The sequence below is a fragment of the Lontra canadensis genome, unplaced genomic scaffold (assembly GCF_010015895.1).
Source record: "Lontra canadensis isolate GAN:19392208 unplaced genomic scaffold, GSC_riverotter_1.0 scaffold305, whole genome shotgun sequence".
Taxonomy (NCBI): domain Eukaryota; kingdom Metazoa; phylum Chordata; class Mammalia; order Carnivora; family Mustelidae; genus Lontra; species Lontra canadensis.
The window spans coordinates 21,027-31,898 of record NW_022631299.1 but is presented as its reverse complement, the minus strand read 5'-3'; the positions used below and the strand labels follow the sequence as shown (position 1 = coordinate 31,898).

General features: G+C 57.7%; 1 protein-coding gene across 5 annotated transcripts; it reads right to left on the bottom strand.

Annotated features, from left to right (window-relative positions):
• Positions 1–528: 528 nt before the first annotated feature.
• Positions 529–10,661, bottom strand: ZNF205 (zinc finger protein 205). 5 transcript variants are annotated; one of them, XM_032850070.1, is made up of 8 exons: positions 10,633–10,661; positions 10,168–10,241; positions 7,703–7,825; positions 4,778–4,991; positions 4,380–4,471; positions 3,863–3,983; positions 1,989–2,090; positions 529–1,727 (listed from the first exon to the last, which is right to left on the bottom strand). In XM_032850070.1, exons 1-8 carry the CDS (start codon positions 10,646–10,648, stop codon positions 685–687), a joined length of 1,785 nt encoding a protein of 594 aa, XP_032705961.1. In that variant the 5' UTR covers positions 10,649–10,661; the 3' UTR covers positions 529–684. The 5 variants fall into 5 exon arrangements, with proteins under 5 accessions (XP_032705961.1, XP_032705962.1, XP_032705958.1 ...); XM_032850071.1 differs by lacking the exons at positions 10,168–10,241; positions 10,633–10,661 and adding an exon at positions 8,742–8,854; XM_032850067.1 differs by lacking the exons at positions 10,168–10,241; positions 10,633–10,661 and adding an exon at positions 8,472–8,835.
• Between the last annotated feature and the right edge of the window lie 211 nt (positions 10,662–10,872).

Here is a 10,872-nt window from a genome sequence, read left to right as displayed (position 1 = left end):
GGCCAAGGAGGTGAAAAGTAGCAGAGAGAGCTGGGAGCAGCATCAGAAGGCACCAAGGAGGGACAGTGGTCCCTGGCAAAGGGAGGAATCCTCACTGGATTATAGCTGGGCCCCAGTAGAAATGTATGGAAAATGTCCAGTCACAAAACAGGCGTCCAGTACCTGAGACAGGAGACAGGGAGGGTGGCAGAGCATGAGTTCCCAGCTGGCTCAGGTCTGCTCCAGCTCCCAAACGGAAGAGCAGAGAGAGGGTGCTGGACTCAGTGGGCCATGACCCCAGGACAAGAGTGATGGCAGCAGACCACCCCTCCACGCAGATGCACGGTCTCACAACTGGCTGGCTGGCTTCAGGTTTGGAAACCTCTCTGTGCCCAGAAGCCTTTGCTCATTGACTTTGGCTCCGGGTGTCTGGACTGGCCCTAAGTCCGGTCAAGGCCGGGAAGAAGAGTACCCAAGCCCCCACGACAATGACTCAGGGATTCCTCAGTCACGCTCACCACCGGGCCCCACGAGACCGAGCACAAGCGGTGGGTGGAATTCCAAGGCCTTTAATTCATAGCCAGCGTGCCCGCGCCTCGCCCTAGCTCCTGTGTTGCCATGCCCCGCCCCATGCCAGCACCCCCCACTCCCTTCCCACAACCCCTCTCACGCTGCCCTCGACCATTCCCCTCTCCCCTCCGCCTCCTAAGTGGGAGCAGGCGGGGGTGCGGCCAGAGCCCCCGCCGCCCCCAGCATCAGCATGGCCAGGGCCTTGGGCCCCGTCGTGTGGATCTTCTCGTGCCGGTGCAGGTTGGAGCGGCGGCTGAAGCTCTTGCCACAGAGGGGGCAGGAGTAGGGCCGGACGCCACGGTGGGTGCGCTGGTGGGCAGTGAGGTGGGAGCTGTGGCTGAAGCTCTTGCCGCAGTCGAGGCAGTGGTAGGGTTTCTCGCCCGTGTGAGTGCGGTTGTGCGCGATGAGGTTGGAGCGCTGGCTGAAGCACTTGCCGCACTCGGGGCACGGGTAGGGCTTGACCCCGGTGTGCGTGCGCTGGTGGGTGACCAGGGCCGAGCTCTGCGTGAAGCACTTGCCGCAGACGGGGCACTTGTGGGGCTTGGCGCCTGTGTGCGTGCCCTGGTGGGTGACCAGGTCCGAGCGGCGGGTGAAGCGCTTGGCGCAACGGTCGCACACGTAGGGCTTCTCGCCCGTGTGGATGCGCTGGTGCTGGATCAGCGTCGAGTGGTGGCTGAAGCTCTTCCAGCAGGAGGCGCAGGTGTAGGGCTTCTCGCCCGTGTGGATGATCTGGTGCTGGATGAGGTGTGAGCTGCGGCCGAAGCGCTTGCCGCAGTCTGTGCAGGTGTAGGGCTTCTCGCCCGTGTGCGTGCGCCGGTGGGTCACCAGGTGCGAGTGCCAGCTGAAGGCCTTGCCGCACTGCTCGCACTTGTACGTCTTCTTGCCGGCGTCACCGTCAGGGACCAGGCCCTCCTCGCCACTCTCAGGGGGGCCCATCCGCCCCTCTCTGGCTCTCTCTGCGAGGCTGGCATCAGGTGGCACCAGTTTTGCCGGCATCTCCTGCAGGGGACCCGGCTGCCCACCGTCTCTGGCCGGCCCTGAGCTCTGGCCACTGCCAGCTTGCTGCCTGCATGGCAGGACGTCTCCCAGGGCTCTCCCCACCCTGCTTCTGGAAGCCTTCGCATCCCCCAGGGCTGCCAGGGATGGGGCTGGCTCCTCCTTGCCCGCCTCAATGGCTCCTGGAGAAAGAGTTTCCAGCAAGACAGAAAGACTTCTGTGAGGGATCCAGGGGAATTCAGGAAAGGAAGGTAAGAGCGAGGACCCTGGAAGGAAAAGCCACCACCCCAGCAGAGGACAGGACGCTGGCAGCCCTGTCCCTGGCATGGGTCTGCACCCCAGGCAACAGAGAGCCCGCGTTGACAAGGGGCACCTGGGAGTGATGACAAGGAGCCCACAGCCCCATGCCACAGCACCCACCCACCTGTCACCTCCGCACACACCTGCCTTCTCCTTGTCGTCTCCCATCTGCTGGCATGAGCTCGAGGCCTCACCCTTGCCCTGTCCCTGGGAGCCCCAGAGAGGTCTGCTGAAGGGAAATCCTGCTGAAAGAGAGACAAGAGATGCTGTGCTCAGTTGTGGAACCCCCAGGCTGCACAGCAGGAGACAACCCCCCCAAACAAAGAGGCAGAAATGGGGAGGCAGCTCTGCAAACATGGAGTAGAAAGACACAAGCTAAATTTTAAAAAAGAAAAGAAGGGGCGCCTGGGTGGCTCAGTGGGTTAAAGCCTCTGCCTTTGGCTCAGGTCATGATCCCAGGTTCCTGGGATCGAGCCCCGCATCGGGCTCTCTGCTCGGTGGGGAGCCTGCTTCCTCCAATCTCTCTCTGCCTGCTTGTGATTTCTGTCTGTCAAATAAATAAATAAAAATCTTAAAAAAAAAAAAAAAAGAAAAGAAAAGAAAAGAAAGACACAAGCTGAAAACTCGCGTGGGGTCCGGAGTCCAGCCCTCGGTAGGCAGCCCACTGTAGGGGAACTGCCTGACTTACTCTCCTCAGGGCTGAGGTGGGCTCCACCTCGTTTCCCTGAATGAGCCTCAGAAGCAAAAGGAGAGGGGCCAGGTGAGGTCAGCTGTTGATAACCCCCTTTGTCACACAGGCCCCCAGCTGCCGGCCCAGCAATGTCTCCAGGCCCACAGCTCTCTAGACCGGGGGCAAGAAGGGCTCCTGGGGGAGGGACAGTGGTGGACAGAAGCCCAGGGGGAGGGCCTGGGAGAAGAAGCCAGGGGTGCCGACGGCCCAGAAGTCAGGGACCAGCAGCCCCCTGGCCAAGTCCCCGGGGGCAAGGGCCTGGGGCTCTGGTCAAGTCAGAGAGCAGAGGGGCCCAGCTTCCACGCCCCTATCCACACTGTGCAGGAAGAGAGCAGTGTGTGGGACCCGCCCCCGGGTTTCGGGCACTTGTGAGGCTGGCCGTGGGGCTGCAGATGGGTGCTGAGTTCCCTCTGATCTCCCAGGACTTGCCTGGGCCTGCTGCTCCGGGCCGTGAGGAGTGCTACGATGGGCGGTGAGCAAAGCCAAGATAATTAAAGGCATGAGCTGCCCTGACTCTGAAGCCCACCGCCAAGGTCGGGGTGGAACCACCAGGCCCCAGCTCCCCTAGACCAGCAAGTGTGCCCCTGGTAGGTACTGACAGACAGACAGACAAACAGACTGGACATATGACTGAATGGCAATGAAGGAATGAGCGCCAGAAGCTCCCCTCAATTCTGCCAACAAAAACAGGGTCTGAAACGGAGGAGTTGGGGTGCTGGGACTTGATATACCATGAGAAACAATGAGGGACCCAAGGCCCCTCTGAAGACAGGACAGGCCCCTCGGGCTGGATGTGACAGCTAAGGGTCTGGGGGCCTGGAGAGATGAACTGGCACCAGAACCCCCCATCCCCCCGGCAGAAAGCCCCGATAGGCAGCCAAGCTCTCCATACACACACCTCTCAGGTGGGGCTTGGAGGAGCAGGACGGTGGCAGGAGCGGCCCAACACCGCAGAAGGACCAGGCAGCAGAAGCTCAAGGCAGGCACTGCCCGGCGCAGCGGCCGCTCACCACAAGGGGCTACGGCAATTCAAACTTGACCGGTTAAAAGGAAATCAAGGATCAGCCCAGGCGCTCCAGCCACATTTCCGGTGCTGAGCAGCCACACGTGGCTCGTGGTCTCCAGGTCAGCACGGAGCACGTGTCTTTCACCAGGGAGAACAGAGCAGCCCATGTGGATGCTGAGAAGCTTAAGCCCGAGTTGGAGGGAAGAGGGGGTGGCAGGATGGCCCCACCTCTGGCATCGGGCCTCAGAAGTGGCCACCCCAGCATAAGCTCGGGCCCTTACCCAGGGACAGTCCGTTCCTCTTCTGCAGGACGTCCCTGTAGAAGTTTTGCTGGGCATGGTCCAGCCGACCCCACTCCTCCCTGGAGAGGTACAGAGCCACATCCTCAAAAGTCACGGGCATCTGCAACACAAAATGCCCACTCTCCAGCGCACGCCAGGACACCCGGGGGGGGGGGGGGCAAATGGCTCCAAGATGAGGGCGGCCCCCGCCCCCGCCCCCCAGCCCACTGCCCCAAGCAAAGCCTGTGCTCGCATCTGACGGTGAAGCAGGACAGCTGCCCAATTGGGGCTTTTTTTTTTTCGGCGGGGGAGGGGTGTAAAAAACAAAGCAATTGTGTACCATAGACGATAAGACACAAAGAAAAGGCCCTTTCTGGCACCACAGCCAAAGCTCAGGATGTCCAGGTGTGCCCGTCCTCCAGCCCCCAGATCCAGACAACAGGGCCCCATCTGAGACGCCACTCCTTCATGTCCTTGTGCTCTCCGTCCAGCCGTGCACCTGACTGGGGACACTGACCTGGGACCAGGCGGTGAGCAGCGCCGCAGCCATCTGGCGGTCTCTGGTCCGCCCCTCGCGAGTGAGCACGGGGATCTGGGGGGAGGGGAGGGCTGAGAGAGCAGAGAGGTCCTCAGGGTGGCCACCTCACCCTGCTGGGCCCCGCTGCTGCCCCTGAGCAGACCCCAGGGGACACCACAGCTGCCTCCAAATCCACCCCAACCCGACCCAAGAAGAGGGTCAGCAGGCTCTGAGGCAGTGCAGGAGCGGCCTCTGAGGGGCAGGTGGGCAGACATCCGGGCATCTCCATGGCAGGAGAGCTCATGCCCTGCTGCCCTGTGCTATGAGCCTCCACCTCCCCCCACAGCTGCCACCCACAAAGAGCCTCCCTCCACATCCTTCTCCATCCCTGTCCTCACCTCCACCAGGCAGGAAAAGAGCCTTCTCCTTAGAGCCCTGGCTTAGGGACACCCAGCTCGGCGTTCCCAGAGCCCCATCCCCCTGCCATGCCCCCTTGGGGTGTGGCTCTTCTGGCTCCATCTTGACGTGTGGTGACTCCCGAGCGGCTCCCAAAGGCACCATCTCCTCCGACTCAGAAAGCATTTCTGGACAAGGATGCCCATGGCCCAGAACCTGGGAACGACAGTCCCCATCAGCACCTGGGCAGAGAACAGGAGACCCCGCCGAGCTCTGCACCTGAGGGTCCTGGCAGGGGCCACAAACACCCAGATCCAAGGCATAGCCTGAAGAGCAGCCCTTGCTTCCTTCTGCTGGCCCTGGGGACCCACACATCTCTGGTTTACCGGCACAAGGCCTCGGCAGCCAGGGAACCAAGGAAGGCTCAAGGTCGGGCGAGGGGCAGATGCCTCTTCTTGGTTCCAGCCTCGTGCCTCCCACAGCAACATGGCCTGTTCCTGTTTAACACTGAGAAAACCGAGTGCAGTGGATTGAGTGTGTCCCCCCAGATTTCATGTCGCTCGGAACCTCAGAACATGACCTTATTTGGAATAAAGTTCTTCGCTGATGTAATTAGTTAAGATCTTGAGAGGAAATCATCCCGCATTTAGACTGGGCCCTAAATCCAATGACTGGTGTTCTGATAAGAGGAAAAGACATGGAAACACAGAGAAAGCTACATGTATATGGAGGCAGAGCTGGGGGACAGAAGCCGCGGGATACCTGGAGCCGCCAGACCTGAGAGGCAGAAGGAGCCTCCTCCTCGAGGCTGGGGAGGGAGCCCCACCAACACTGCGACCCTGGCCTCTCAAACTGAGGGAATAAATGCTGGTTGTTACACAGACACTGGACACTGTGATCCCGGCTCAGAGGTCAGACAACGGCCCAAGGTCAGAGAGCCCATTAGGGCTTGGCCGAAAGCGGAACTCAAGGGTAGTCGACTCACAAGTCAACGCCAGAGCCACCATTTCTTGGAGATGACAGGGAGGTATCAAGTAGCCTTGGGCCATTTCCAGCCTGACTCAATGTGGAGTTTTGGGCTTTGGAGAAAAAGGCCCAAAAGTACCACTAACTGTGCCAAGGCCTGGGCCCGCCTCTGTCCGACAGAGGGAAAACCTCCCAGCTCACCCCTTCAGCACCACCCACCGCAATGGCACTTCCAGCATCCCCCCACTTCACACCAGCCCAGCTCCAGCCCCTGGGATGGGAAGGAAGAGCCTTTGGAGTCAGGCAACCAGGGCTCAAATCCAGGCCGGCCCCTCATTAGCTGCTCAGCCCCAAGTAGGCACCACAAACCTCGAGAGTTTGGGGAAAGTCACTTCTTTTGCATTGGGAGGCACCCGGTGAGGCCTCACTGGCCTCCGAAGCGCAGGGACCCGCCAGGCTTCTCCCTGTGCCACCCCACCTCCGTCTATGTTAGGGTTTCAAAGAGAAAGACCCTCAGGCCAGGGAGCCACCTGGGCCAGGCAGCCTCCGAGACTCAGCTGCTCTGCCTCATGCACAGATAACCCGTGAGAAAGAGCTGCGCGCTCTGGAACATTCTGGATAAACACAGAGTGGAGCCAATAATTATTAGTACTCCTCTCCTGTGTGAGCTGACGGACTCCAACAGCGGCAGAGAACGTCAGGGACGTGTGAGGCCCACTGGGTGTTACAAAGGCACCATGGAAGCGAAAGCAAACAGTGCAGGGGCTCCTTTGTGCTTCTGTGGTACAAAAATGGGACAACCAATACAGACGGTCCCTGGCTTACAACGGCTCAACTTAACCAGTTTTCGACCTGACGACGGTACAAAAGGGATATCCATTCCACAGAAACCGTACTTCGGATTTTGAATTTGCATCCTCTGCTGGGCTAGTGATCCACAGCTCGGTCGTCCCTGGGGACAGAGGCGGCAGGAGCCGCAGCTGCCGGTCAGCCACGCGGTCATGAGGGGAAACGACCCACAAACTGTGTTTCTCTTTCAGTACAGTCGTACTTACCACTTCATTATGGAAGAAGCTTTGCGGGAGGCGATTCTGCCTGACTATGGGCGACGTTACGTGTTTTGAGCACATCTGAGGGAGGGAGATTAGGCCATGATGCTCAGAAGGTTATTGTGTTAAAATACATTTTCAACTTCTGATACTTACAACGGGTTTATCGGGATATAACCCCGTCGCAAGTCAAGCAAGATCCACACTTGATTTGTATTTGAATCTACAACCCCTGGAAATGTGAGTTGAGGTGTTAAAGGTTTCTCTGACCTAGGTTCTAGCTGCTGTGGATGTTTCTATTTTCTGTATTACATTAATTACCACCTCAGAGCCTCCCAACCGCCTGGAACAGCCTGTGGGAACAGCAGGCACATGACAGATGTTTTACAGATGACACACCTGGTTCCCAGAGGCAGGGGACTTGCCCAAGGTCACACACCTGGCCGCAGGTGACTCATGTTCCTTTGACTCCAAGCCCAATGGCCTGGTCGCCCCCTGCCCCCACCACCACCGCAGGTTATAATTACCCACGTGGGCAACAGGTACATGAAGGACTAGGTGCTTAGATCCAGACAGAGTGGAGATGGGGTCCAAAGCAGAAGGGAGGGTAAACTGAGGCTTCCCTGCGTGCTCTGGACACCGCTCAGAAGCCCCACCAGGAGGACGCCCCATGCAGCCGCCTTGCTATTTCATATGGCCTTTGGCCGAATGACAACTGAACTCGCCAGGCAAAGCAGAGAAGCCTGGAAGCTGTCGATTCCACCTTTTCCACCTCCCATCACCCCATCCACCAGCCCTGTACCCCGGTGAGCCTAAGTCTTCCACTGGTCTAGACACCTTGCCTTGAAAGTCCACGCCTGCTCCCGGTCCTTCCAGGGCACGCGCATCCCTTACCCAGCACTCTGTCCATACCTCTCGAGCTCTCTCCTTGTCCTGGGCAGACCGGGTGCCTCCGCCGTCTGCAGACATTTCGATCTCAGAGGTAGGAAGCACAGCTGAGCCGTTGGCCAACCCCTGCCAGCTCTGGCCAGGAGCCTGGAAGAGCAGGAAGAAGTCAACCAGCGTCTCCCGGGCACCTCTGAAGCAGTGTGAAAATCCCCCAAGCAGGACAAGACCCACCCGTGGTCCCAATCAGAAATAAACCTTCCAGCAGCCTTCCAGTGACCTCACTCCCTAGGATGGTTTTTGGTTCCTCGCTTAACAGAATGCTACTCTGTATCGTCCCCTTTGTCACTTAAGCCAGAACTCTCCATCTCCGAGCAGCCCAGTTGGGAAAATCAGGGCTGACTCGGCGTGTCTCTCCCGCCATCAGGAGCCAAAAGGACTGCGGAGATCCTATAAACAGGTGCTGGGTGTGGCCACACCCGTCATAGCCAGCTCCGCGGGAGAATCAAGGCCCCACTGTCTCCCAGGCCCCGGACACACACACCCCGCGCTCGACCTGACTCGGCCCTTCCTGGGATGCAGAAACTGAGCAGCCCGAAACTGCAACCACCCGCCAAGTCCAACCCCCCCCCACGGGCCTGGACGGACCATATCCTTCCCCTTCCCGAACCTGGGTCCAGGCCCCCTTTTCTCCCCACCAGCCTGAAGCCTTCCACCTCTGACCCTGTCCCCTCCTGCCAGCTGACTACCCACAAGGATCTCGGGATCCAGGCACCCTCCCCAGAGCCCCTCTCACCCAGGCGGAGGCGGAGGGGGCACCTCGGGCGGTGGGGGTCCCCCTCCCCCGGGAAGGGAGACTCCACAGCCTGCAGCGGCCGGGAGCCGGGTGGAGACTGGGATTAGGGACAACAGGAAGTCCCTCCCAGATCCCGTTCCCCATGCAGCTGCAGCCCTACAGGGTTCCTGGCTTCGAGGGTTCCGGGTCTGGGGTCCTGAGCGTGGCTGCACCTGATCTCAGCCGGGAGGTGAATCCTAAACCCTCACTGCCCGCTCACGATTGCTTTACCTGGTGTGCACTTGTGAAACCAGCAAAGCAGGGAGGCCAGAACGGGGAAATACATTCTGTGGAAGGTTCTGACATTTGACGTTTCAAAGAGGGCACTGCAGCTGTTCTCACAGAACGGACACTCTCCTGGCGAGAGGGGCACGATGGTCCTCTTCGATACACAGGGTTTCTGGAGGTCTTGTGGTGTCTCCATGGAGACGTTCCCAGATTTCACCTAAGGCCCCAAGGCCAGTGAGCAGGTCCTCTGGGCTCTCCCCGAGACTCGCATGGAGTTCTGTCTCCCTCAGAGCAAACTTAGTAAACGGGCCTGGGAACCTACCCTCAGCCCCATGCCCCACACCCTGAGGCCCTACCCTCACCCCCGTGCCCCACACCTTGAAATGATGTTGGACCAATGTGATTCCTCTAGACCTCCCCTCCCCACCTCCATCTCCAGGCTGGGGAGTGTTAACAGGGGTAATGGGGTCTGACCCAGCCATCCACAGGCTCCCAGACTCCAACTCTCAGTCTTGGCTTTCCCTTCGGACCCTGAGAGCCAAGGCTCCCAAAATGGAGGATCAGAGACGACTTCACTTCTAGGGTGAAGAACTCATCTCCCCCCTGAGCAGGGCACAGGGGATGGGTGTCAGGAGAAGAGGGGGGCCAGCTCCGCAGTCAGATTCCAGGAACCTCCCTATAACCATGGCCTCCTGCATGTCAGAGTCTTCTGACACGCATCCATTTCACCCCATGAGGCAGGCCCTGTGCTGGCTACAGGTGTGCTATGTGGGCCCACAGGGGTTTGATTTCTTTAAAACTTAGTTTCCAACACTTAACAATTAGTAAATTTCTCATAAAATCGATTTTCTTGAAAAATCAGAACATCGGGCAACCCCGGACTCATATTCCTCACATTCGGGGGCCGTTCTCACGTAGCTGTACGTGGTCCCCACTTGCTCCTGTAGCCTTTTGAACTCTGATCTAGCCTTCTGTCACTTTGATGAACAAAAAATATTAGCCTTGGGGTCTGGTCGGTATTTCCAGGCGTTTTAATCCTCAAGGCAAAGAGGAATGTCCAAAGTTGTAGCCAAAGTCAATACCACTTTCAAGCCAGAGAGCTATAAACTGAGAAGTCACAGGGGGCTGTGAAAAAAGATTGACAACTCAGTCTGTGACTGTTTCTCCATCAACATGGACCGTGACCAGTGTCCAGAGTAAGGAGACTCACTCCTGAGGTGACCCATTTCAGCCCACATCAGCTCCAGGCATGCATCAAGTCCCAACACGGTGGGTGTGTCCTGGTTCACGGGCAAACGTTTCTCTACCAGACAAAAGGGATGCTGGGGAAGCCCAGCAGTTTGGATCCCACCAGGAGAACACCTAAACTAAACCAAATGAAGTCTCAACATTTATTTAAGTGTTCAGAAAATATGTATTAAGCACTTACTATATGACAGACATTAGCCCCTTCTTGGAGATGAGAGGAAACACCTCTAGGGCTGGCTCTAGGACTGGGCAGGTCTAGAAGAAAATGTCCACATTTGCTGTGTGGGAACTGCACAACAGTCCCTAATAGACTGCAGAAAGGCACCAGGGAAAGCAGAGATCAAAAACCTAAATGCCTCGAACAAGCGGGCAGCACCACAAATGACCGGTGGCTTGGGTGCAAGATGGTAGTGGGGGAGGGGCTGCAGAGCCCTCAAGAAATCATATTTTGTTCAAAGGGGACAGATGGGGGCTCAATACTGCCAAAGCTTGAGAATTTTTCAAGAGAAGGCAAAGAAGAAGAAGGAGAAGAATTATTAGATTGATGTGAAATGTTGATGATTCAAATAAAAAATTTAAGAACTCCATACAACTCCAGCAGAAAACACCTGCTGTCTAGCTCCTGGGACACCAGGGACATACTCACCTCCAGAGCTTGTCATGAGGATAACTATATCATGGATGGAGATGCTTATCTGAGCTTCGGACCAGCAAACACTCCCGCATCTGGCTGCTTCACTGAGCTTAAGAAGAGGTCACCTTCAGTAAATAAATCATGGGATCTACCTTCAGAGATTAGCCTGAGAACTGACTCCGGCCTCACAAAAACGCTCAGAATAATGAAAACTAGAAAAAGGAATCACCTGAAGCAAGAAGGGAAAAAATG